This window comes from Panthera pardus, unplaced genomic scaffold (genome assembly GCF_024362965.1).
Source record: "Panthera pardus isolate Hobbes unplaced genomic scaffold, ASM2436296v1 HiC_scaffold_2, whole genome shotgun sequence".
NCBI lineage: Eukaryota > Metazoa > Chordata > Mammalia > Carnivora > Felidae > Panthera > Panthera pardus.
Genome location: NW_026526765.1, coordinates 143653307 through 143680735, shown reverse-complemented (window position 1 = coordinate 143680735; position 27429 = coordinate 143653307). Strand labels below are relative to the sequence as shown.

Here is a 27429-nt window from a genome sequence, read left to right as displayed (position 1 = left end):
TGTCTAAATAGTCATACTCTTTGTGAACTTAAATTTTGATGGCTAATTTCCATGTGATATTGGAAAGGTTTGCCTAGTAAGGGCTGGTGTCTGCATGATGTCTAGATTTTTTTTCCCCTGCAGAGGTTACTGCCCTGAAAGTCAGCATTTTAGGGAATGGTATTCTTACCAGTCAAGAGCTACAGCCTATTAGTTACAAGCACTGTTCTTTTATCTTGGATGAATTTGTGTCCAAAAGCAATTACTTCTCCATCAAGAACTCATTAAACATATTCACCGAATTCCCTAAGGTTGGCAAATTTCACGTTATGTGGATTAAAAATGTAGGAACCAGTCTCATACGTCAGTTGTCTCTCATAGAGTGATTTTTGAAGCACTGTGAAATTAAGAAATAATTTTAGTGAATTGGGGCCCTGAAGTAACAAAGAATCTGGTCCGTGATGTTTAGGGATGAAAACTATAAACTACCACAGGATGAGTGGCTTAAAATTACAAAAAAAAAAAAAAAAATCTATAAACTGACCATATACTGTGTTGTAAGACATTTCATGATCTGGAAGAGGAGTTGAAATGTCTATAAAAAAAATAATGAGGATAAAAAATTAATTAAAAAAGAAACCTAAGGTTTGAAAATACTCAAGAGGATTAGTGGAAGAGGATTTCCCACATAGATTTCCATCGATATTAAATCATGAGTAATATCTTCCTTACCATTCAGGGCCACGAAGGAATCTGGAAGACAAAAGGGAGGAGAAGGTTACTTAATGTGTAACACTGTGCTTAGTGTGACTTACATTGTAAGTAGGAATGAGCTAATACAGAATTATGCTAACATATGATCCCCACTACTAAGTAAGTGCTTTTTAATTTCTGCTTGTAATACAAGACGCTTCGTACTGGGTCCGATTTCATACCCTCCTATCTCTTTTCCGAGTGAGTTTCCTCAGAGTCACTGCCTTTGTTTTCAAGACTCAAAGAAAAAGCAAGAGTTTGTAGAAACAATGGGAACTGCCATTCTATGTGCCTTACTCTGTACAGTGGGGTGTGTATGTGGGCGAAATAAGTGACAGTCAGACCACACTTGCAAAACAGTTTTCTTTATATTCTCTCTCATTTCATCCTCTCGACCATGCTGTAAGGAACTGTCCAGTATCACAATGTTCTGAATTCATCATAGGTTTTCATTGGGAAATTAAAAACAAAAATAAAAATACTCATATACACGTATAGGCAACGCACACATGTGCATGTGTCTGGGTCTTATCACTGGCTCATTTAGCTTGCTTGCTATCCAGCCTCTGACACCAACTCTTCATGATTCCCCCATTTCCCTTTACAATCCTGTTCAAGAGTCACCGTGCACATGTTATCTGAACCCTCTGCGTGCCTCTGTGTGAATAGATGTGTCTCATAGAAGCAGGTCATACTCCAGCAGGAGCACAAAGATCAGAGAAGCCACTAGGAAAGGCAGCAGAAGGTCAAGTGTACCTCCTGCCCTAAGCCGGCACCCTAAATGTTGCACCGGTAATAGAGTTCAAGGTTAGGAAGCACACGAAAACACGGAGGCTTGAACACTGAGATTGAAGAGTAAATCGCTGGCTTGGGGCCTGAGGATCTCCCCCGTGTTAGGTACAGAGGCTTCCGTAGGTTCCTTGGCCCGAACACACACATGCGGTGTGAGCCCTACTGGTGTTGTGGACACGTGATGGAGACAGTTAACAACCATTTTCACATTTCTCACGTGTTTAGTTATTCAGTTCCCGTTGACACTCCTATTTTCTACAGATGCCCATACCACCAGATCCTAAAAATATGAAGCAAATTATTCACTGAAGTCAGCTAATTTAAGTTCGCTCACATAGACACATGCACAAACCGAAACTTGTTTCCCTGAAAATGGAGCCATGAGGCACCAATGTGATTGAGATCCACTGATCAAACCTCAAACTGTCTCACTGCACACAAGTAACACAGATCTTTTGGTGATGCCACTGTCTCCCGTGTTGATTTCTGAACTCATAAATTCTGTGTTTGAAGATATAAGAAGAAGCTTTTGCCAATATCGAATATTTGGAAACAAAATAAATACAGCAAAAAATTTGGAGATGAGGATGCCCATAGCCCTCTTTGGTTATATTTGATCTCCAAAAAAAGATACGGTAGAAAGTTGAATGGTACCTTGGAGTCAGAAATTTCAGTACTTATGGCTCAAAGATTTAAAACACTGCAAACTAAGTATTTTCTAAGAGAATGGCATTCTTCTCTAAATTAGCATGAATAAACATTTTCAGGAGAATACCCATATTAATCAGATCGCAGGACAATTGGGCAGACATTTGACCAGGACCTTTTATACTAAGTTCCAACTAAAATGTTGCCATTTAATAATTTTGGAAATGAACTTGGGGCTAAGCATAAAAGGTTAATTCCTATAAAAAGGTTATTTTGAGTCACCCTTTACTTGAGTGGGTTCTTTCTGAAAATTTTCTTTACTGCAAATGGTAATAGACATAAATCTCATTAGAAAAATAATTACTTTTGTTAGTCGATAAGTTCAAGAAGAACAAAACACTCCCATTCAATTAAAAAGCTAGAGTATAGCAATCAATCTTTTTATTATTTGGTTAAAAATTGCGGGGTAAAAACACGTTTTTTGAAACTAGTTTTTTAATGGAAATGTTGATCTAACTTACTGCTCTGCTATAATTACTATCCTCTAGAGTGAATACCGTGGAATAGGCGCCAGCATTTGTAGCAACGACATCGACAACACTGGCTTCATAACACGCTGTTTCCTTGATGTGTAGAAGATGATTTCTGTTACTTATGCATATTTTAGTGCGAGCCGCACTAGGGCCACATGTGGGGTGACGTTTCTAGGCCGTCCGATAAAAGGGTCTTTGCACCAAGATGTGCGTGGATAAAAAGCTTTACTTACTGTGACAGTCTCCCAGGCCATCTGTGTTGCCACGTTCTATGTCCTGTTCAAAAGTCAGTCTTAAAAAAAAAAAAAGAGAGAAAGAAGCAAATTCAACATCATGAGTCGTTACTCCAGAATGAGTCTGAAGTTTCACTAAAGAAACCAACACAGTTTGATAACTTGAGCAGCAGGTGCAGAAACAAGAAGTAGATAACAGCTTGAAAATTTGTCTCCGAAGTTTACAGAAATGAGTCTTCTGTGACTCTCCATGGTTTGAGCAGTTAATTCTGATATTATTCAGGGAGTTAATTAGTTTGCAGATTATTTATATCCTTCTTTTACAGATTGAGCATTTCTTAAGCGTTTAAAAAGTTTAAATGTCAACATAACTCTTTATAAGTGATACAGAAGTCTCTAAATTAAAAAAAAGAAAAGGTCTTTTCCTCTGTACTTTTTGTTTGACCCCAGCACTGCCTTCCTAGACCTTTATTTTCTTGCCCAGAAATAACCTATATGAGAAAGTGTTCAAAGGAACAACTGGCTGGTGGGTACGGAGCTCCCTTGAGGGGATGGGACATTGTGGTACATTTGGCTGAGACCACCTGAGACTCTGTGGCCCTGTGACTCTGGAGTATTACCCTCATGCTGACTTTTCTTTCAAGTCTCCTTGGTCACCGTCGGGCTGAATGAGCTTTATAACAAGACCAATTGTAATGTATATATTTTGATTTTTAAAACAAGCACACTGGAATCATCCATGGGAGAACTGTCCTTTTGGGGGAGAACTCTGTACCGCCTCTCACAACGTAATTGAAACTCTGTTTTGCAGCTGCCTTTAGAGTTTATTTTATGGACCATATAGGAAAAGTATCTTGAAAGTCACACCTTGATCTAATAATACACCATGTTTGTTTTCCAGTGTTTTTTTTCCTATGTTAAAAATCAAATTCATATTCAAAGGATAAGGATTTTCAGTGGTAGTGAAAGCCAGTATTCATCAGTCCCTGAAGACCACTCTTCAAGGAGAGTTCCACCATGTTTTAAGCAATGAAATATATATGTAAATCCTTAAAGGAACAATTTTGGCATTCACATATTGACTTAAAAGTGATATTTTTAAAAGTTTGTTTTGAGAGAGAGAGAGAGAGAGAGCGCGTGCACACGTGAGCAGGGGATAGGCAGAGAGAGAGAGGTAGAGAGAGAATCCCAAGTAGGCTACATGCCCGTCCTGGAGCCCGACCTGGGGGCTCGATCTCATGAACCGTGAGATCATAATCTGAGCTGAAATCAAGAGTCAGAGGCTTAACTGACCAAGCCACCCAGGTTAAAAAATACATATATATTTTAATATTTATTTATTTTTGAGAGAAAGAGAAAGATAGAGCGTGAGCAGGGGAGGGGCAGAGAAAGAGGGAGACCCAGAGTCTGAAGCAGGCTCCAGGCTCCAAGCTGTCAGCATAGGACCCGACACAGGGCTCAAACCCACGAAGCATGAAATCATGACCTGAGCCGAAGTCGGATGACCAACGACTGAGCCACCTAGGCGCCCCGACTTAAAAATGATTTTTAAAAGTCAGTCTTACTACCTTTGGTCACACCTTGAATGTAGAAAGGAGATAGGTCATTTGTTAGCTTCCCCTCCTGTGCTTTGAGATCTTTTCTCCTTCATTTCGAGGGTCCCCATGAAAAGATACAAAGCTCTAGTATGTCAATATTGCTACTTGTGGAGCTGATATAGTGATACATAGTGAGTCGACCCTTCACATTACTCAGATTTCCAAGTCAGACTTCACAGTTATCATTGGCTCTGTTTGTGGAAATACTTTCCCTCAAATTTTGCCTGTGGCGGTCATCAGATGTGCCCTCCTGTCTGTCTAGCTATTCTGAGATAGGAGAAGAGGTCCAGAGTGCCATGAAGACCTGGGGAACGTGACAGAATGGCTAAGACAGAACTGTCCTGCCGTATGGCACCTTCCTTGAGTTGCCATAACTTGTCAAAAGACGTGCACTGGATTTCACATCCACTAAAATAACGAAAAGAAACCTTTTAACTAATGCCATTCAAGCCCTTAAAGTCAGGGTAACAATTTTAAGCACCCAAATCACAGGTGCGATAGGCTGGCCCGATCTAGCTGATCTATTGGAGAGCTGCCAAGAATTGATTGGCTCCTTAACGAGTAATAGGGTCGACTGTTCCTCAGTGCAAGAGAATGGTTTATTGGATGCATATGCCATACTTGCAGTACAAATGCGTCGCTTAACAAATGCTCCGTGAGCTCTTCTCGGCCCTGCATGGTCAATTAGAGGAGTCACTTTTGCTGTGGCTGGGCAAACCGCAGCACTAATCTAATTGGTACCCTCCTGCTCCTTTTCTCTGCTGCTCTTATGCTGCAGTGATCAAGGCGTGCATCTTCTTGTCCCGCTCTCCAGGGAATACTTAGAAGCCCACAGTGTTTCGTTTCTCTGTGTTTTTAATCAGTCTGAGGATGGGTGATTAATCAATCGGAAATCTGCCACATGTGATGGCGGGGTGTTGCATGAAATGGGGAGAGGCAGGAGGACCGCCAGCAGCCCCACTGATGAGGTCTGTGCACAGAAGGCTGAATGGCAGCGGCATGTGAGAGCACAATCGTACATCTAGAACGCACCGCGGCTGGGGGCCACTTTACGCTTTTCCACACTTCCGGTTCCTTACCTGCTGCTGGGTGACAGATGGGCACAGGAACCTCCTTCCTTTACCCACCCACAGTATGGGTCTCTGGAGGCGATACAGGTTCTGCAGGAAAAAGATGACCATGAGCTACCCCGGACTCCCCTCTAAGCACCGTGCCCTCTCATGGTTGGGGAGGCAAAATACATACTTTTTACACTTCCCGTGTCGTTCACAGCGGCCCAGGGGAAGCTTTATCACACAGGTGGAGAATGCAACGTACAGAGAGCTGCTGGCTTTGTCTAGTTGCATGCCCATAATCCTCTTGTCCTCTACCCCATCGTAGCTGCACCTGATTTTATAAGGCAGGATCATGAGTCAGTTCTCTTTTTCCGGCCACCCCGCCTCCCGGCCCACAAGGTGATCCCTTAATCTGATCTCACTGAAGGTGATACAGATCCTAAAGATGCCCCCCTCCTTGGCCCTGTGTGGTGTGTCTCTATATAAACGCACATTTATTGGTAAAGAGAAAAATAATGCTTTTTTCCCCCCCCGAACAATACTAAAAGCCTCCTAAATGCTTAGACAACTGAAGTCTGCTCTTCTCAGATTTTCCTTTGAATGAAAAGGATCACAGTGACAAAGAATGACTAAGAAAGAGCCCAACAGTCTACGTACTTTTCAGGGTTGTAAACGCTCATCTCCTCCAGGAAAAGGCTGTCATTTAGGAAACCACTGTTTCCTATCCTGGCCAAGAACTTCAAGATGATCCCCTTCTCTGATCCCAGGAAAACCACAGTGTGATTCTGATAGGGCCCAGCAGCACTGTCCACTGCAATTTTGGTCAGGCGGTATCTAAGATGACAGGATCACAGTTTTTATCTTTGTTGGTCTGTCATTCAGGGGTCCCCTTTTCCACTTCAAACAGTTGTGACTTCGCTTTCTAGTAATGACCTCAAGAAAAATGTATGCATATAGATAATGTTCTCAAGCTGTTCTGGTCCTTTCCATATGTGGAGCATTAGTGTGGCTCCAAGGGGAGGAAGGAGGTATGCATTTGCGGAGGCCAAGTTACAGAGCAAAGAGACAGCCCAACCATCTGAAACCACTCAGCAATTATCTCTTCCATGAGCACCAGGGAAAGGCTGATGTGTCCCGTGAAGAGGGGAAGAAATGATAATGGAACTCATTTAACATTTCAGTTAACATGGAAGAGAAGAGCACGGCTACCAGTTTTCCATACTCTTCCTTGGAGGTGCAAAGCCTTGTCAACGAAATGTCAGACTGGAAAGCTTTCCAAGTGTGTGTAGAGGGGCTGACAGTTCTGAAGGATGGGCAGGTAGGGTGCTGATGATACCATTAATTGATATGAGGATGTACAAGCCAAACCAGGTCCACTTAAAGCCAAAGGTAAAGGGCATCATCTTTCTCTGGTACCTCTCAGCTGTTCACCATGCCACGGATACTGATTTGTGTCAAGCACCATGGCAGAAACCAGAAAACATGAACCCTCCTGCAAGTTATATACCACAGTTTTCATTTTATGGGCAAGAGCCATTGTAATACTCTAATATCTTTCAGTAAAATCACTGTTTAAAAATGGTGGTGGGACCCCTGGCTGGCTCAGCCAGTTGGGTGCACGACTCTTGATCTCAAGGTCATGAGTTTGAGCCTCACGTTGGGCATGGAGCCTACTTAAAGTAAAAACGGTGGTAGGGTTGAATGACATTTTGTTTGATGACTGCCACTGCAGGGTGGTACTTGGGAAATCATGCTGGATCATTCGGAAATCAGGTCTAAATTACAAGAAGGAGAATTTAACGCTATCACAGATTTCTAGTCAACTATCCCCTCTCTTCTGGCCACCACTTGAGGTTACAAATGGTGCAGTATGAATCCCTCACACCATCATTCTTGTCCAAGTGTGCCGTTCATCCCTGGCCTGACAGCTAACAACCCAGGGGCAATACTCCGATGGAATCTGGAGCATGTTTTGCAACCATGTCCAACCAAACAGGTATCCACAGCCATTGACTGGTTCTCCTTCACTGCTTCTCTGCTTTTGCACAGAATAGGCTAACCTGGAAGGAGATATTTTCGTTACATCTAATCGCTGGCATGTGTCCAGTTAGCCTGAAAATATCAAAACTCTACCCACTGGGAATGTGGTTATGGGGGTTTTGTGGCAGGCACCCAACTGGCCAGCCTTTCACAGCTGAATCAATGCCCAGGATAACAGAAGATGTTTGTGGCATTTCAGATCATGATCCACTGATAGGTTTTATGAGCATGGGACAGAGTAGGGAAAGATCCACTTAGGACATGATTTGCTTGACACCCACCTGACCATCGTCCTCAGGAACCATGGCCTGTTGATGACGGAAGGCACAGCCTCATCCATGAGTGGGTGCGTTTTGATGAAGTTCAGGGTATCATCAGGAAACTCATTAGAGGTTGCATATTTTTCTAAGGACGATGAGCCAGCGCAGCAACCTGGCCTAAAAAGAGACAAAGGGAGGGAGCTTATTTCGTGCCTTATGGCAAATTCTTTGAACGAACTGCTTCCCTAAGCATCTGGCACGCAGGAGAATGTACCGTAGGCTGAGAAGAGGAAGTTGAACAATGCAGAATGCCACCAAAAAAATATGCTTGGATTTTCTGCCTGCCGCCTCCTCATTCCATAGAGAAGCTCCAGCCAGGGCAGTTCAGCATCAGCTGGGGGCAGCTTGGCTTCCCCCCAGAAGCACAAACAAACCTCATAAACAGTGATGGGAGCTTAAAACAAGTGAGGAAGTATGTGCTTTGCACCTGTGCCAGAGACTGCTCTACCTGTCCTAAAACCCTGCTGGAAGTTCTTGAGGCATTTGTTCCACACAAAGAGAGAATTAGCTGACGCTTCCACAAATGTCAAAAACAAAGGCATTCATAAAGCCGCCAGGCAGCAGTATATACCAGCAAGGCTCCACCTCACCCTCTCTCATTACCTGGGGGTCAGAGAACGGGTGGGTTTTGTTTTTACTGTTTTCATTTTTTGTTTGAGTTGGGCAGGTATATGAAAAGCCAGTTACACCGAAGATTGTCTCCTGAAAGGTCATTTCTTTATCTTTGAGCAATGACAGTGGAAATTCATTGCTACAAGAAACTCTGTGGTCTCGGGAGTCAGGGGACAACTTAGTAAAGTCAGGTCAGGGAAACAGCGACCACAGCCCTTGTCCACAGCCCTGCTCTGCCTATGGGTTCCAGAGAGTAAAACTAGACCCTGACAACACTGGCGTGATCTGGCCTCATGCGCATGCTCTTTTGTGGCACCGACCAAGCCAGCTCCACGAGACCATCCTGATGTCGGCAAGAGGAGGGAGAAAGCACGTGGAAGGGCGGGGAGAAACACATTGCCACCGGTAGAAAATCAGAGTTTATGTATCCTGGTGATGGCTGGCTGTCGCCGTCTCTATGCACCGAGGAGACCCTGTTATTTAAGGACTCTCTGAACCGTCATTCCTCAAACTTAGCTCCCCTTCCTGCTTATCTAGAAAGTAGCTACACAATGCCAGGCAGGGACTTAGCGAATCTTTCTGAGGTTGCCAGAGTGTGCTTTCTGCACCTAGTCTGCTCTCCGTGGGTAACAGTATATACACACCCCGGATAATTCAGGTGATGAAGATGCATGAACCTCAGAGGTTTCTCCCCTGGGTTTAGTGGTTCATGTTATCTGAGTCCGCTCGATTGGATGAAGTGGGCTACTTTGTGTGTGTGTGTGTGTGTGTGTGTGTGTGGTGGGGGTGGTGATTGGAGGTTGGAGGAGAGAGTTGGAAACCAAAAGGTTTAGATATTGGGCTTCTTTGCAGAGGCACACCAATTCCATGGAGGAAGCCAGATGCACGGGATGTTTCTATGGAACTTAGATGCCAAATGTTGTAATGAAAGTTTGAAGCGTGTGCCACATGATGAGGGCAGGCATGGGGTTGGGGGGGTGGAGTTTCATCCTGTCTGGGTGGGAGAGAATGAATTAGCTGATTTAGTGTGAAGATTTGATGGAGGTTACATAGGACCAGGAGGTCTCCGTGTGGTCTCGGGACAACATGTTCCCCACAAAAGCGATTTGGGGGCATGTTTCGGTGGAGGGATATGCGCTGTGTCTGGATCCAAAACAGATTAGAACCTGGTAGACCAGGGAAAACCTGATAACACAGGGCACTCACTGGTCCCTACCCGCTGTTGCCCTGGAGTCCTGGACTGAGCTCCCATCCAGCCTGGTCACAAACTCCAGGGATCACCATTTATAGTCTGCATTTTATTAGAGTGCAGAGACATGGGTCTGTGTGGAAGGGAAGGGAAGAAGGGTGGAATAGTGCAAATGATCCACGCAGGTCTGTGAACTTGCACAATACACTCTCTAACTCTCTGAGCCTCAGTTTCCTCAGCCACACGCCAGTGGGGCTGGCCGGGCCAGATGCTTCCCATCAGCCTAGGATGACCTTGGATAAGCCACAGAGGTAGAGGTTAAGCAAAAGACTAGAGTGTCATTGTTTTGAATGGGTTAAGGGGATGAAGGCAAATGGCCTGATAGATCTTTCTGTTGCTCTGGTAGTTGTATTGCCATGGCCAGCATGGAAGGCGCTGGTGGGCAGTTCTTAAGATGTTCATTGTCTGGGACCAAGCTGCCCATTTCTTGCAGTTCAAAACAGTCGTATAAATATTTACACGTACCTGGGTTTGGGCACTCTTTCATCAGGAACTGGTGTCCAAGTGGAATCTGGAGACTTCTGTTCTTTGAACCTCCCAGTGAACACATTGGCGATGTCAAGCATGTCATAGGCACAAACTGCAGACCCAGGGATGCTGTAACAGAACATTTCATACAGTGTTCCTCTTACAACAGTTAACGCGTGCAGCTTGGAAAACATACTTACTACAGAGCAACTTCCCTGTTACTGGCGGTTGGAATTTAAAGTTCACACCCTGATCACTGTGAATGTAAAGGATCCCAGTATACAAAACGAATGTTTCTCTGAATCACATTTGCATCCGTGGCCTTAAAGAAAGGACTGGTTGCAGCAAACTCAGAGAGAAAAAAGACCCCTACATGTTTGTATGGCCTTGGGAACCATATTTGCTTGGAACTGGTAGTTTAGAAGGTTCATGAATTCCCGGAATTTTCAAGTCACTAACCCAAAGAGAAAATCTTTGGAAAACATTTTTCATCTCTAATATTGGTGCGTTGTCCACATATTGCTTCTATGAATTTGGTTTCTCCAGCCAAGGACAGTGAGAACGTATGTGTGGGGAAAACATGCTTATTTTATGTTAGTCACTGTTGGTTTCAATTTTTACTTCCTATTTATTTGCATGAGAGTAAGCAATTTAAGTCTCTAAAGCATGAACATTTTGCAAATAAAGTGCTCTATTAAGTGCTAAATAATAATAATGGCGGTAATCTCTACCTATAATTGCCTCCTTCCTTGCTACTCCTGAAAAGAATTGGGATTTTTTTTTAATCAATGGAGAGAAGGCATGAATTATTCATTAATCTTGGTAAAACTCTTTGAACCCCCACCCCCTTTTTTTAAAGCTTATGTATTGCGAGAGAGAGCTAGAGGGAGAGCATGAACGTGTAAGTAGGGCATGGGCAGAGAGAGAGAGAGAGAGGGAGAGAGAGAATCCCAAGCAGGCTCCACACTCTCAGCACAGAGCCCAATGTGGGGCTCCGTCTCAGGAACCACGAGATCATGACCTGAGCTGAAAACAAGAGTTGGGTGCTTGACAGACTCAGCCATCCAGGCGCCCTGAACCCATGTTTGTTTTGAAGTATGGCTGTTCCTTGATTTTGATCAAAAGAATTTCAGGCACCAGCTGGCCAAGAGTTTTAATCAGGGCTTCAGGTAGTGGGGCACTGCATAGGCAGGAACATCCTGGGCAAGACATGGGTGCTTTGTATTGTGGGAACATCATCCAGGGCAGAGAGAACGATTTAGTCTTGATTTTGCAAATGTTGAAGGTTTTGGAAATCACTTCTTACACGATTAGGAGAATTTTATGCCATCTTTAATTTCATAACACAATTACTGAAGTATTACTAATAAAGCAAGAATTAGGGAGAGGATTAGAAAGCTTATGTAAGACAAAGTAGCAGGATGGATTTTAAAGTATGTGGAATATGTATACATCGTGCACAGAATTGAATAGATAAGACTGTGATCCCCATTGTTTTTGATGTCACAGCCCTAGCCTTATGTATTTAATTTGGTAAGACTCTCTTCACATCTCCCTTTCCTAAAAAGTTCACATATTTACTTTAAATATTATGACATATAGGGGTGCCTGGGTGGCTCACTCGGTTAAGCGTCCGACTCATGGTTTCGGCTCAGGTCATGATCTCGCATTTTGTGATATCAAGCCCCGCATGGGATGGGGCTCTGCACTGACATTGTGGAGCCTGGTTGGGATTCTCTCTTTCCCTCTCTCTCTGGCCCTCCCCCACTCACTCTGTCACTCTCTAAATAAATAAATAAATAAATAAATAAATAAATAAATATTATGACAAACAGGATAAATATTGAAGTATTTTATGAGGCACCTCATAATAACTAAGGATACCCTAGGGTTTGATAATCTGCCCATGGTTAGAATTGCTTGTGAAATCCTTTCTTTTCCGTTCCTGCCTTTTCTCCCTCCCTCTTTCTGTTCATCTTTCCTTCATTCCTTTCTTCCTGCCTTCTGTTCCTTCAGCATATATATTGACAGAATCCAACAGTAAATGCCCAATAAATAACATAGGCTCTCAGCTGATATACACTGGATGGACTGGCAGACCTGGCTGGGAGCAGGGCAGGTATAGGCTTGGCACATCCAGGAACTACCTCTTAGCTTCAGCCCGTGAGGCCGTGGAGCTGAAGGAGAAGACGGGCTTGACCACTGGGGGGCTGGGGGGGGGCTGTGTGCTCTGCTGGGGAACGTGGGCTTTTTCCCATTGGTAAGGAGGAGCACCTCAAAGACTTGGAAGAGGCCTTCATGACCAAGTTTGCATGTGTGGAAGACGGGGTGGAAATGGATGAAACCAGAACCACTAAAACCAGAACCACTACAACTCTAATTTGCAGATGAAAACGGGTATGTATATTTTTGTCAGTTTCTGATTTTTCTGAATACTGTTTCTGAGGCTGCATAGGCATGTATTAATTGGGTGTTTCCTAGGGGCCTTTAAAAATTTTTTTTTATTAGTTTTCTTTATTTTTGAGAGGCAGAGAGAGACAGCGCATGACAGGGAGGGGCAGAGAGAGAGGGAGACACAGAATCCAAAGTAGGCTCCAGGCTCTGAGCTGTCAGCACAGAGCCCAACGCGGGGCTCAAACTCATGGAGTGTGAGACCATGACCTGAGCCCAAGTTCGTTGCTCAACCTACTGAGCCACTCCTAGGGGCCTTTTAAGAAAATCCCTTACACAGAGTTTCTCTAATACATGAGAATCTACTACTGTATTGTAATTACCCAGTGCACCCTTGACACCCACCTCGGCCCCCTGGCCAAACAAACTAGAAACACGCTCAAATTCTACCAGCCCCTGTATTCCTGAGTACCAAGACAGTATTCTTTTTAAACAATCCTAGCTACGGGGATTCCGAAGTATGAATAGTTACAGCCTAAATTTTTGTATCTTTTCTGTTTCTCAAGTCTAAAACCATCGTGGATGGTTAAGACTTACTTAAATTGAACTGAATACTTTTTTTGCAGCATGGATTCATATTTGTACGTATTCAGTGGAGAGTTCTTGACTCTTGCCCTCTTTTTAACTGAGGAACATCAGAGCATCTTCCGGCATGCTCTGTTTTGGACTCTCCCTAGTTCTTACACATTTCTTCCTGTATGCCACCCTCCAGTCTCATCATGCATTTATCTGTCATCTAGACTCATATCAGGTTCTTAAAAGTCTCATCCAGAATAACAAGTGTAACAAAAAGTATAATCCAGAATGAAACCATGTATTCTCAGATTTTATGTCCATGCCCACCAGTCACAATCATTTTTACGCAGCAGTGCCAGGACTCTAAAGTTCAGGAGAGCTCAGTACCAGAGAATCTCATGCCTTTCTTCCTCCTGTTTTTTAATCTCCACACATTTCTGCTGCCCCAGGAACACTTTTTAGTGCATCATTTGATTACTCAAAGTCTCAGCGTAAATAAACACAAATATAGGAACGAATAAGCTGATGTTCAATATTTCTAGGCACCGTGTTTGATGACTTCCAAGTCCTCACTCAAGCCCCCCGGAGTCCCTGGTGGTTGGGGTCCAGGTTCCTCCGACAGGATAATAACCAGGGTCCCTTGTGGGGGGATGAGAGATGGACTTGTCTGAACCCTAAATTTCACTCTGTAGCATTTAAGTAAATTTTCAGTGTTTTGGCTTTAAAAGTTACCGATCCAGTCATAGAAATAGTAAAAGTCAAACAGAACGTTAGATGAACTCGAAGAGGGAAGCGGGAGGAGAAACATTCTTGAGTTCTAAAGCTGCCTCTTTCGACTCCTGACTTGGACCAGGTAATATAATTGAGTTTAGTTTCTTCAAGTGTAAAAAGAGGGCAACGGTATTCAGTTTCCATTATTACTGGAGAGATTTTGAAATAACACGTAAGAAGTGTTTGTATGCCAGGCATATAAATAGAAGATATTGTTATAATTTATTTAATTACTTCCCCTAAAATCCTAAGTTAATATTGCTTCTAACTGACTATTAATTTGATGAAAACGGAGCACTTAAGCATCAATTTTTGCATCAGTTGTGAATCTTGTGCATTAGGAGAGAACCCCTAGGGGCAAGGGAAGCTGGGAAGGACGGATTAGGTCAGCAGAGCAAGGGCATGGTTACCTGTTGTAAGGTGTGGAAAAGGTTGCCAGGACAACATCACGGCCATTAATACGAATCACATCTGTGACTGCCTGGAGTATGTTAAAATAAAAATGAGAGTCTCCGGGAACTGAGCAGTTCAGGCGAGCCTTAAGGAAAGACGTCCACTGTTTTTCCAGGACTCTTTGGGACCCTCCCATGTCGTTCTTACAAACCTGAGCCACTCTTGGAAAAACTACCTGCAGAGGAAAAACACACAGGAAAGATGAAATGCACTCACTTCTCAAGATGTTAGTAGAATTTGCCTTTCTTAGAAAACAGAAGCAACAACAACACGGTGCTTAATTTAATCCCATGTTTCTAAAATTAGTAGCAAAAAAAAGGGCGGGGGGGGGGGGGGACTCATTGGAACAGCATGTTTTGAAAGATAAGGCTGTGGCATTTAATACAGAACCATAAATCCTTCAGGGGATCAGCTCCCAGCCAGATAAACTCATTTCCATACAGACTGCTTAGCTTTTTATTTCCTCAAACAAAAGCACACTCTGTATGCAGCATCTCTGCCATCCTCACTGGCTGTCTCTGGGCCCTGAATCTCATACTCTGAATTCCTGTAACCCTGCAGGCCACCCTGGCACTGAGTCTGTGCCCTCCAACTTAGTGACCTTGACCTACTCTCCGGTAAAAATAACTGAAGTGGACATCCCGTAAGTGTTCTGTTGCTTTTTGCAGTAAAAGACGATCAGGGCTCTCCTTTTGCTTAAAGATACTGGTTATCTACTCTCTGTGGAACAACTGAGTTAAAAAGAAAACAAAAACAAAAACAACAATGAGTTTACCTGGAAGGAAACCACATCTCAAGATACGTGAAACTCAGTGTGAAATCACCCAGATAGACATCTGTGGATTACATTTTCAGTAGAAATATTTAAGAGGTTCCCTGCAATCTGGGACTGGTCTGGAAAAGCTTACAGGGCTCTGAGGCAGAACAGCGTTTCACATCCACCAAACTTTGGCCGAGTCTTCTCAAAGCGATGACCTTGCGATTAGATTTATGGTTCTTATATCAAGGTCATCCAGAACAACACGGGGCCAGGGGAGTCATCCACGCCTCTTACCTTTCCCATGGTGTTGTACTCCACTGCTATTTCCCTGAAGAAGAAGTAGATGTAGTCTCCATAATCCACTGCTTGGACAAAGTACGGTTCTGTGGACACATGGCACTTTAATTGGGGACATGTCACACAGAGTTAAAAGAACTTCAATCAGCTGCGACCAAAGACATGGTATTAATTAAAAGTGTAGGGCCATTAGACATTGGGTTAACACGAACCATTTCTCATGACCACACCAGCAAGCGCTGGTTATTTCAGAAGGCATTCGAGCCTACAAAATTCTATCTTTCAGAAGTGGTTGCAATTAACAATGAAGAATAAATGAATTTTCATATGTCTGTAATTTTATTTTCCACAACGAATGCTCCTATTACAGAAAGGATTTTTTGTACGCATCTCCTCGTGAACCCTGACTCATGCCGGGTTGGGAATAGCGTTTTCCCTGCTCCCCACCACCTCTGATCCCTGTTCCCTTCCATGAATGGAGTGTTCAGTTCTTTTCATGTTAGACTCTGAAACGAGCGCTTGAGGCAGGGAAGATGAATGTGGTGTGTTCTATTGTAGTTGCATTGGTAGTTGTGTTAATACTCCAGAAACTCATGGGAAATGAGAAGGGGGAAGTAAATAAATCATTTGGGGCAAAAGATGCCATTTCCACCTTCCTGTCTGTCAGAAGCTATTACCAAAATGAAACTCCAGTCTGGTCTGTCCAGACTCTAAATCTCCCTCAAGATATGAGTCCCCACCCCTCTCTTAATTGTTGGTTCACCTTTCAGCCATTTGGAATCATGCTTGACGGTCCGTAGGGTTGGGCTGTCTCCCAGACTCCGGTAAATGACCGCATCAATGGCAAGGAAGTCAGTCACTGTGGCTGAGTATAGTTTTCCATCTTAGGAGAGAAAGAAAAGAGGTGAACGGGGTTGGGGCACTACACTGGGCGTGGGGGAATAATAGAGACATCCCCCAGATTGCTTTCCTACATCAGGCAAATGAGATAGGACAACTGGGGAACATCCAAGAGTCGCTGGGAAAATACTTGGCCCACATTCCTAACCATTGTAAATTAGGATCTTGAGAGATGAAACATTTTTCATTTTTAAATTGCATGGCAATTTCTAAGCAGCAGCAGCAGCAGCAGCAGCTCAGGGAACGGGGTAAATGAAAAATGTTGTTTGCTTCACCTGATTAGATGGACCTTGACCGAAATCTCAAGGCCAAGGCCCCCTGGACACTGCTACTGCCACCACACCATGGCAAACTGGATTAGATGGGAGCCCAGGGAAAGACAGAAGCTGATTGTATCATCAGAAATTTTAAGTTTGTGCAGAAGTGATAGAGTCCTTCGCCTGGGCAGGTGAGGGGAGTCAGGGGGTTCATAAGCAAAAAAAAAAAATGCTGACTGAATGGCTCCTTAGATCATGAGAGTCACTTCATTCATGAGAGCCACTGAGCCCTGCCAGTCTAGCTGAAATAAGAGATATTTGCTTCAGTATTTCAGAGTCATGAACTGAAAATGTTCTCACACTCAAGAGACCAAAGCAAGGAGAAAAGGGGAAGGGTCCTGATACCAAGTTGAATCTGGCCTTTGAGAATTCATGCTTTTTTGGGGTATGTGCTTTAGGGTATATTTAAGGCAAAAGAGGATGAAGAAAGTTGAAGATTAATCCCTACCACTTTGGGCTCTTTTTCTGGATTAGTAAACATCCTGCACACAAGTAATCAAATGGGTCCTTCTAGAATAGTAAAATCTATGCAGTATGTGAAACAAACAGTAATTATGTTCAAAAATAGAAATTAGTTCCTTGGTTCATTTTTTGAAAATTTTTAAACATTTATTTATTTTTGAGAGAGAGAGAGAGAGAGAGAGGGAGAGAGAGAGAGGGAGAGAGACTGTGAGTGGGGGAGGGTCAGAGAGAGAGGGAGACACCGAATCTGAAGCAGGCTCCAGACTTTGCACTGTCAGCACAGAGCCCTGCACGGGGCTCAAACCCACGAACTGTGAGAGCATGACCTGAGCTGAAGTCAGATACTTAACCAACTGACCCACCCAGGCACCCCATTTCCTTGGTTCGTTTTTAGTGGTTACCTATGTTGAGTTGTATGTCAGAGTGGCTTATATACACTGTAGTTCCATTAAGTGTAATTTTTTTTTTTTTTTTAGAAAAGTTTATCCGGACATATCTAAGCAGAGGTCTTGATGTCTGCTTTTGATCTAAACTGAAATTTACTCAGGTTCAACTTGGAGCTGTCTTGACATCTTCATTATTGACAACCATTTATCAGTGAAGATTGACTGGTTAGATTTGAACCACAGATGGCAAACCTCTCTGTTGATTAACAGATCTACAAAAATCACAGCTTGTCTTAAACAATCATGGCTCCGGGTCATGCACATATGCCGGGTGCTGGTGGGCAGTGGGAGGGCAGTGTGTGTGGATTTTCCTCCCATCCACTTTCCATTACACCTTTTCTCTCTCTCTCTTTTTTTTTTTTTTAACTTTAGAGCACGTGTGAGTGGGGGGAGAGGGGCAGAGGGAGAGCGGGGAGAGAGAGAATGAATCTTAAGCAGGCTCCACGCTCAGTGTGGGTTCCAGTGGGGGCTCGATCCCATGACCCCGATCATGATGAGCTGAAATCAAGAGTCGGACACACCCCACTGAGCCACCCATGTGCCTCTTTGGTTATGCGTTTTGTTCTACATTCATCACTGGGTATCTCACCAGTACTTTTATTTCTAAAACAGAGCAGTGTTCTGCCCCTCGTGTTAGCATGACAACCATTCAGCTGCCAACAAGGATCTTCTATTAATAAGGGCTGAGCTTTTATGGGATTTCAAACAGTCCATTGAAAACCTGTCCAAGTGTACCTATAGGGGGAGGAAGAGGGGCTCTCACAGTGTCATCTCCTGGGGCACGCTCTGCGTAACTGCTGGAAGGTTGGTGGCCTTAGCCGATACTCTGACCCCGTCCCCTTTCTATCTCAGGCTACAAGTCCTCTCTTCGGTGACAGTTAAATTTCCCACTGTAGCCCACATCCTCCATGGTGCCGGCAGGCTCAAGGGTCAGAAAGGTGCTGCAGCTGAAGTTACTTGAGAATCCACTGAAGCACTCTCCGCACGGGTCTTGCTCCTGGCCTGTCGACTGACAGGTTCACAAGGCTTTGTGTTTTGTACTGCGCCCCCTCCCGCTAACACTGTGCCCGAACTTTGGGGGGCGAACCCGAGGAACCCTTCCTTCCTGACACAGGCTGTTTCTCCAGTCCGTGACCGTAGATTCAGGCCCCCAAATGCAGGACACTGAGGAAGAGGTTCGAAGAGCTAATCTTGTTTCATCATCAGAGCCCTGAAGTTCCTCAGGGCACGGATATGCCAGTTTTTAGCTGTGGTGATGGAAATTATAGCTAACCGCTTTATTACGTGCTATAACAATCACTATTATACCAACACTTCTCGGAGCTACACCCACCTCCACACAGCTGGCAATGAATTCCTAAATAAATTCCTAATTAAAACACACACACACTCGAGAATCCCAATCTGGAGATGATGGCTTATTTGCTGCTGCTTTAGATCCTTCGCAGGGGAAGGAAGGGGAGAGGACGAGGAATGTGTATCACCCTAAGCTAATCAGCATCTTCCGCTGCCCTATTATCTTTCCATCACCAATGAGCAGGTACCCTAATCCGGTCAATGACATTTGCGATGTTTGCTGGAAACTTGGGGGCATGTAGCCTCACTGCTTGGAGATCTACCTGAGGCTCTACCTTGTCTCCTTCCTTTCCCTTTCTATATGTGGACAGGAACACATAGCCATATGTGTTGTAGCCATAACTGGGGACAGCAGTCCCCGACTGTGAGGGCGGCTGGTCTCTCTCAGAGAAAGAATTGAGATTTCGAGAGCACAGAAGTGAAAAGGCCCTGTGTCCTGGATGATGTCACCAGGCTGTTGAATCATCCCACCCCCAAAGTCGATCCTACCTTGAAAGATCAATCCACACTGCTGGTCTGAGGTGGGATCTTTTATTATTTGAACCTGAACATGCCCTAGCGGCCAATGTTGCACACTCTGTGCAAAGCTGAAGCAAAGTTATCCTTCTCTGAAGGCACAAAAGCACGGGTAAGAGTGGCAGACACTCATTTCACGAAGCAAAAGTACAGTTTCCACATGAATTTCAAATGGAAGAAGGCGTTCTTAATTACAGTATTCACCAGAGAATCGAAACACAACTGTGACTCTGCGAATCCTCCAGAGCAGATTCGCGGTGACAGGCCCGTGAGAGCAAATGCAATGAGAAGGAACCAGGTGGTTTACCTGCAAACAGGGCAACATTGGCATGTTTGGCATCATAAGGGCATCTGGCCATTCCACTGAATTCATCCCCGAAAGGTTCCAGAGTATCCATCTAAATGAAATAATAGGACTTAATTAGGAACAACAACAACCAACAGTAGTCATGGCATAAAGCACATCATGTGTGCTTTAATTCATATGCCTAAGTGCAGATAATCCTGAAATGCCTTCTGAGATAAGTCTGTTGGTTTCAGATGAGGAAACTGAGGTTTAGAGAGATTACCTCACTTGATGAAGGTTCTCTAGCTTGGAGAGTCTGAGAGTCATGTTTGCTTGACTCTTAACCATTGTAGTAAATAGGTTTCCGTATCCTTTTGGAATGGCCTAGAAACAAGTGTCTTTTCCTTGGAAAAGGAATGTTTAAGGCAATCACTGGGAAAACTTCCTCCCTTCCTCCCTCGCTGCCTCTGAATGATCTGTTGAGTCATGAACTCTATAGAGAATGATTTGTCTTTGGTTTTGTTTTGCCTGAGGAATCCTGCCCCTTTGGTTAAATCCCAGCAGAAGATGCTGGAATCCCGCTCTGGTTAGCTTGCAGGACAGTGTGGCATCAGCAAAGGAGCAAAAACACCAATGCAAGCAGAGCTCAGGTGGCCTTTTGCACCAACTTCAGAAACATGTCCCAGCCTCCAATCATGTAGATCAGAAGGAGAGGCCTAGAAGGTGCGGGGGTCACACAAGTGAAGCGCAGTGAGGAGTGGGGCGGCCATTTGACATGCATCCGTGTGCCCACCCTCGGCCTTGTTCCTACGTGCTGGGGGTTGTAACTGGTCTGTCAGTGAAGTTTGTTTGGCCATCTTAGTATGTTAGGAAGGAAGGAGGGAAGGGATGGAGGGGGGGAAAGAAAGGAAGGAAGGAAAGGAAATCAAAGGAAAGAAGAAAGATAAGCAGGCAAGAGCTCTATTTTAAAATGAGACTGCAGATGAAACCTGACTTCTTATTTTTTTTTTTTTTGACCAAGTCGAAAAGTCAATTCAAGACCTTTTTATGCAAGTGGCAGCAACCAGCTACAAGCTAAGTAATGGCCACTCTGCCATTTTCCCCAAACAAGCATATGGTCTCCAGCGTCAAGGCCTCTTTACCCATAAAATACACGTACACCCTGCTTGTCTTACTCCTGCAAGTTACCTGTGTAGCTTCATAGGCATTTGTGAGTGTGGTAAAGCCTTGCTGGTGGTTCAATTACTCATCAATTTCTATTTCCCTTTCCCCCACATCGCACTGAACTACATTGCCCCCCACCCTTGCAGTCAGGTGTGATCACGGGATGAGCTCTGGCCAAGAGGACGTGAGTGGAAGGCTGTGTGCCACCTCTGGGTCTTGCCTCTCAAAACCTTCTGGGGTCCTCCACTCTTGCTTGCTTTCCACATTCTGCCCCACTAGATACAGAGGATCCAGTACAGCCTTCCAGGATCCTAGGAGCTGGCAGAGGTAGGGGCAGGAGGAAGCTCAGCCTTCTGAATAGCCTAGTGGAACAGACCCTCTGTCACTGGCCTGCACTCAGCTGTGATGCGAGCAGGAAATTCGCTTCTCTTGCCTGGCCACTGACACTCGTCAGAGGGCGGCTCCACCCTGACCAGTACTTGGGTGGTTCCCGCCTTCTGCCTTGAGTTCTTTTTCCTCACACCGCGGGCTCTCACGGCATTTAAATCTCCATGCCACAGGGTCCGTGAAGTGATCTCCCCCACCTCGTTGATGTTTTTATAACCTTCCGTGGTTCAATCTTCTCTTTATAGTTTGAGGGGATCTTGTTTACATCTGGCGGTTTGCTGTGTTTGACAACAGATACGAAACTGGGAGAATCTAAGACGGCAGTGATGCCGAGGGGGGACCCACCGAAAGGCCGTTAGCACTAAATCAGGGTGCCTTAAATCACGGTGTTTGGAGGTGTTGCCCAGGAGGGCAGGGAGGTGCTTCCTGAACAGCTGTTAGTGTTGTCCCGTCGTTTATGCTTTTTGCCCTGAACCCCCCAGAAACTGTTTCAGAGATATGTCAGGACTTGTCTCCTGTAACCACTTTGAGATAGCACCTGTCTCCTCTCTCTGTATATCTCCTGCACCCTATTTGTTTAGCTGAGACATCTGTAAGTGTACTCCTCTCCCTTTAGCACATTTTTATGAAAGTCTTTTTTTTTTTAATTTTTTAATGTTTATTATTTTTGAGAGAGAGAGAAAGAGAGCATGAGTAGGGGAGGGATAGAGAGAGAAGAAGACAAAGAATTTGAAGCAGGCTCCAGGCTCCGAGCTGCCAGCACAGAGCCCGACGTGAGGCTCGAACTCACAGACCATGAGATCATGACCTGAGCTGAAGTCGGACACTCAACCAACTGAGCTACTCAGGCACCCCTGAAAGTCTTTTTTTTTTTTTTTTTTTTTTTTTTTTTTTAATATATTTTATCCCAAGAAGAGCATCCTGCTGAACTGTGACAGACTTTGTGGTCTGTGGGTCTGGCAAGTACTCAAAGGTAATGCTTAGTACACAGTGATGCAGCGGAAATGCTTTTATCCCAGGCAGTGCACACTGTAATCCTGGCAATGGGGAGGCAATATACAAGGGAGGATTTAGGTTTTTAAATGAACCTACTTCCGAAAAAAAAGAAAAAAAAAAGTAGCCTCAGCTATAGCCAAAGGCAAGGAGCAGGGAAGTATTAATGTTTCGGTTTGTGAGTCTGGAAGGGTCCAGAGACAAAACGATGCCACGGTGAAATCCTCTTTCCATGAAGTTAGAACTAATCCTTGTAGTAGTCTCCAAATCTCAGACTTAACAGCAGCCCCTGGGAAATTAAATCACCATAGGGTACAGATAATTACTTCTGCAGAAGTTCAAGAGGTTTGGAGAACAGGAGGGCAAAAGGTATGGAGTGAACTTTTAGATTTGTGGTGGGTGGCCTTCAGAATTCTTTCCCAAGTAATCTTGTTTGGGGGCTGTAATCTCTCTGAAACATCCAGCTTACTTCCGTTGAAAAAACTGTATGAATTAGGGCATGGTGGAGACCAAAAGAGGTGGAGACCAAAAATTTGTCACCCTCCTGCTTCAAGTTGATGCTTCTGTGCTGAGACTTGGGGCTTTTTGGGGGTGGGGGAAGATTGGTCATCGGTTTTGCTTTGAACCTTTAGTGTTGATCTGTTCATAAACAGCGCTTAAGGGAAAGAATGTCTGTTCTCCCTGCAGCCAAACACATCATGTCTCATATCATCCACTGTGCCCTGGGTCTGAAAAAAACACTGCTCTGACCGATGTCAGGGGTGCTCGCTACCATTCACAGTGCTAGGCAGGGAGACAGATGGGACTGTGCGGGAAGAACATCCGTGTGTGCTTTCTTGGGAGGCCCAGGCTCCAGAACATGCCTCAGCAGAGGTGACTGGAACAAGCGAGAGGTGGACGTATCGCCACAGGTGAGGCATTCCGGGGAATGGAACATGTGTGGGAAGAATGAGCTAGACCACTCCCGGTCTGTGTATCACAGTGCCGAGAAAACCTGTAATTTGTCATAAAAGATAGCTTTCCAGCTAGGGAATTGGTTGGGAATTGTGAAAAGCATTAATCTTAATGAGTCCTAAACAATGACATACGGAGACAGAATATTAAGTGGGAGAATTAAAGTCACAACATCAGCTGCACGCTGTCACCGGCCTGAGCTAGAGTTTGGATGGACTGCCTTTGTTACAGACCGAATGGATCCAGCTCTATTAAAAAGTTTGCTATTTTAGGGGAGTGTGTTTTACATCAATTTAGATTTTGTAAAATACTGCATTAAGTGATCACCCACCTTGATACGGAATTCTCTTACTTTCTGTGCCTGAGGCGCATGCCTCCCCTGGGTCACCCTAATCCTGGCCTTGCTGGTGCCCCTTCCAAATGTAAGATGGACGATGAGCCTGAGGGTCACACAGACCCTCCTTCTGATGTCCGTGCTGAGGCTGAGGGTGTTTTAAAACTGTCGAGACAAAGGGTGGTGGGCCCTCTGGTTTTGATATCCACCCGTTTCTCATTCTCTTTTGAGAGAGAGAAATGAAAGCAGGGGAGGGGTAGAGAGAGAGGGAGAGGGAGAGAATCCCAAGCAGGCTCCGCACTGCCAGGGCAAGAGCCCAACACAGGGCTCAAACCCCCGAACTGAGCCAAAGCGGGATGCCCAACCGACTGAGCCACCCAGGCGCCCCTATCATTTCTCATTCTTTATGCCCCTCAGGGTTCTCTTTATGCCTGGTGAAACCCAATGTGTATTTCTCCCCATGTCTCTCCCTAAATCAAGGCTCACCCATGCATTTTCTTATTAGCTCTGTTCACGTCCCATCGGCAGGCATTGCCAACCACAGAGCCGGGGGCCCTCCTGATGCTCCAAACTGAAGCCTCGGGCGCCTTCTCGCTACCTGCCTCTGCCAGCCCACCGCTTTTCTGCTTCTGTTCCCTGTCTGAACCCGTGGCAGCTCCATCCATTCGCTCACCCAAGAGACAGCCTGGCAGTCCTTCTTTACTCCTCTCTCTCCTTGTCCTGTGCTTCTCATCAGTTTTTACATCCTCCTGGCTTTGGTCACTTAAGTATTTCCTGAATCTCTTCTCTTCCCTTCATCCCTGGGGCCACCTCCCTCTCCAGCCTGTTGTTTGTTATTGTCACCTCACAGCCCGGCACTTCAAAATCAAATGAAGTTTCTCAAGCTCAACACACTGTTTCTCACTCAGTGCCTTTGTTCATGCTGTTCCCTCTACCCGGAATGCCCTCCTCCCTTCATTTGGCTAACTTCTACTTCCTCTTTAAAACAAAAATTAGGCATTCCATTCACTCTTTACCCCACCAGAATTAACAGAGCACCTGTTTGGAGGTATTGGTCAGATTCCAGACTGTCACAGACGTGGTCCCTGCCCTCACAGAACTCTAGGCTGTCTTCTGGGCTGGAGGTGCTCATGTTCCACATGTGAGAACAGCAGGGGGAGCATTTGAAGAGAAGGGTCATCTACCTCCTTCTAGAAGCTTTGTCTGATTTCTCACCTTAGGCTAAGGTTAGTACCTTTCTCTTGTGCCTCCATAGTGCCCTGTGTTATGTCACAGCAACAAGCCCATGGAGTTGGGAATTCTCATCTCCCCGTCTGGCTTCCTTAAGGACGGAGGCCTCCTGTTTGTCCTTATAACCCCAGTCAGTGCCTGGCCATGTGAGCAACTCCGTACATGTTTGCTGAAAGGAAGACTGTGGCAGAAAGAAGGGGCAAGGAGAGCTAACAGATGCCGAGCCAGGACCTCGGATCACTGGCACGTCTTCAACTGGCGGCTCCTGCTTCTTCAGCACTGCCCCTGTCGCTGCTCAGAACCGACTAGATGTATGAATGCTTCAAGAGTTCATTTTTTTCCCCCTTGCATAAAGGCCAGAGTAGGTAAGGCCACAGTCAAGTAAGTGGAGTGCTTAGTGGAACTAAATTTCCGTGTTCTTCGAAATCTTATCTAAAAGAAAGTCTACAGTTTCCATGGCGTGCTTTTGAGATGCCTTTTAAAGTAGGAATCATTCCCAACAGAAGTGTGTTTTTGTGCTCAGAGAGGAGATGGTGGGGTGGGAGGGAGGCAGGGAGGGGGAGAGAGGGGAAGCCCACATGGTGCCTATGGGAAAGTCTGCTGGTGTTCTGAACAATGGGGAGTAGGGTCTTACAGAAACGAACTTTGCTGGGCAGGCCCCTGCAAGGTGTGTCGTTGAATCCTGCATAAACAGGAAGCTTAGAAGCCTGCTCAGGATCACTCGCGGGGAGGGACACACGAAGTCCCAACGAGCGAGAGGCACCCGATGGTGTTGAATTACCCGTCTTAGGTGGCTGCAGGTACAATCACAGTAAATTATGAAATACCTCCGGCCCCGTGTGGTTCCAACAGACAGAACAGCAGTTACCTTATAGTTTCTGCAGGAAGGGTTGAAGGCATTAGTTCCACAGACAAACAGAGTATCATCGCTTTTCTTTAGAAGAACTTTAATGAAGTTGTGACACTCGTCCTGAAAAATAATTCAGACTCGTTTGTGTCCAGTCAGTTCAGTACAGAAAACCCGTTCTTTCCTGTGTACCGTGATCTGCCGACCGTAAGGTTAGAGCAAAGGTGGCTGTGGGGCTCCTCTGTTACACACCCGAGTTCCTCCTGATTGTCTACCAAAAGGTGATGCTGACCGCAGTTGCTTTTTTAACAGTGAAAACGCGGCAGGCGTAGAGAGGAGCGAGCGTGTGTTTACGCCACAAAAGGACAAGCCTGGAAGTGCCAGCCTTCCATTATATTAATTTTAACACCAGATGTCCCGGGGTCCCTTGATGTTGCAGGGCTCCTGGCTGAAGTGTGTTTTTATGTTGGTCTAGGACTAAGACACAGCCCCCCGCATGTCTGCGGCAGCTTTTTTCTGCACGCTTCTCCAGCCTCCCTGGGGGCTCTGGGTGTGCACGGTGGGCTAGTGGAGAGTGCACTCAGAAGAGTGGGGGCAGCCAGCTTTGTGGCCGTAATCCCTGGCGCCCCGACGTAGTTCATGATGCAGCCCTAGCAGCTGTCGTAATATTTCATCACGTTAAAAGCAAACTATTTCTGCAAATTAAAGCCTTCAATAAGTTGATGGAAAAAGCAATTACCGAGGGAAAAGGGACTCTCACGATCCATTCCGCATCACGGTCTACGGCTGGAGATAACCGTCAGAAACTTAACCCAAAGTGGCAGCTGCAGGAGAAATGAAAATTGCCTACCTTATGTTTCCCCTTCATTCTGCATGTGTCTACATCAGCCTGTCTAGATTTCCATGTCAGTTTCTGCAGGGACCAAGAAAGAAATCAATTAGAGTCCAGGGGTGGTTGGTTGCATTTGATTTCAGAAGTAAGCGTTCCCTTGGGGAGACGGAGGCTGAACATATATTTATTGAAAGCTTTCCGCACCCTTTCTCCATGATTAATTCACCATAACAACAAAAGATCAGAGATGAGAACTGTTCATCTAATTTTGAACTCCTATCTATTCATTAAGCTACGGAATGATCTTCTTCTCTTTTGAGATAAAGATGAAGGAGAAAGGAAAGAGGAACAAACAGCAGTGTGGAAATTTCACGTAGAATATCCCAATCAACTCTCTAAATTACGCTCGTTTTGATAAAATACATGTCCTGGCCCTTTCCTTTCAGTTGACAAATCAGTTTTCATAAAGCACGTTTTTTCCTTAAAATATGGAAGTCATTTACTTAAACATAAAGGGGACATTCACTTTAGGTGGACAAAGATTGAATTCAGGTTACACTCCACGTAAATTCATGGACCGAAGGAATCGTCTACTTCTATGGCAGATTTTAATAACTAAAACACCTCCATGTGGAGTTATATAGGGGAAGCTTAGGTTGTATTTTATGTCTGTCTGAAATGGATAATCAAATTCCTGAGCCACAACAGTCAAATCCTAATACTGTAAGACATGGAAATGTAACATGGAAACATTTGTGGGGCAAAAATTTTACATAGGAAAACTGATATTTTCCTGGACAAACATGGCAGTAAAGGAATTTAGAAATGACCTAAAATTCCCAAGTTATATATGCACGCATATTTAATGAATAAACTA

The 27429-nt window shown here is 44.8% G+C and overlaps 1 protein-coding gene across 3 annotated transcripts in view; it reads right to left on the bottom strand.

The window, feature by feature from the left end:
* The window catches only part of SEMA6A (semaphorin 6A), a 132128-nt gene that overhangs the window by 26496 nt on the left and 78203 nt on the right, over positions 1-27429 (bottom strand). For 2 of the 3 annotated variants that reach the window (XM_019469594.2, XM_019469595.2), the window contains exons 5-17: positions 26571-26633; positions 25742-25843; positions 19833-19923; positions 16292-16411; positions 15526-15614; positions 14429-14646; positions 10278-10409; positions 7913-8068; positions 6249-6425; positions 5782-5922; positions 5616-5696; positions 2939-2997; positions 712-732 (exon numbers count right to left, since the gene is read on the bottom strand). In XM_019469594.2, coding sequence (XP_019325139.2) covers positions 712-732; positions 2939-2997; positions 5616-5696; positions 5782-5922; positions 6249-6425; positions 7913-8068; positions 10278-10409; positions 14429-14646; positions 15526-15614; positions 16292-16411; positions 19833-19923; positions 25742-25843; positions 26571-26633 — 1450 coding nt within the window. Of the gene's footprint in view, positions 1-523; positions 575-711; positions 733-2938; positions 2998-5615; positions 5697-5781; positions 5923-6248; positions 6426-7912; positions 8069-10277; positions 10410-14428; positions 14647-15525; positions 15615-16291; positions 16412-19832; positions 19924-25741; positions 25844-26570; positions 26634-27429 lie in introns of all 3 variants that reach the window. The other variant, XM_019469593.2, reaches the window with a different exon arrangement.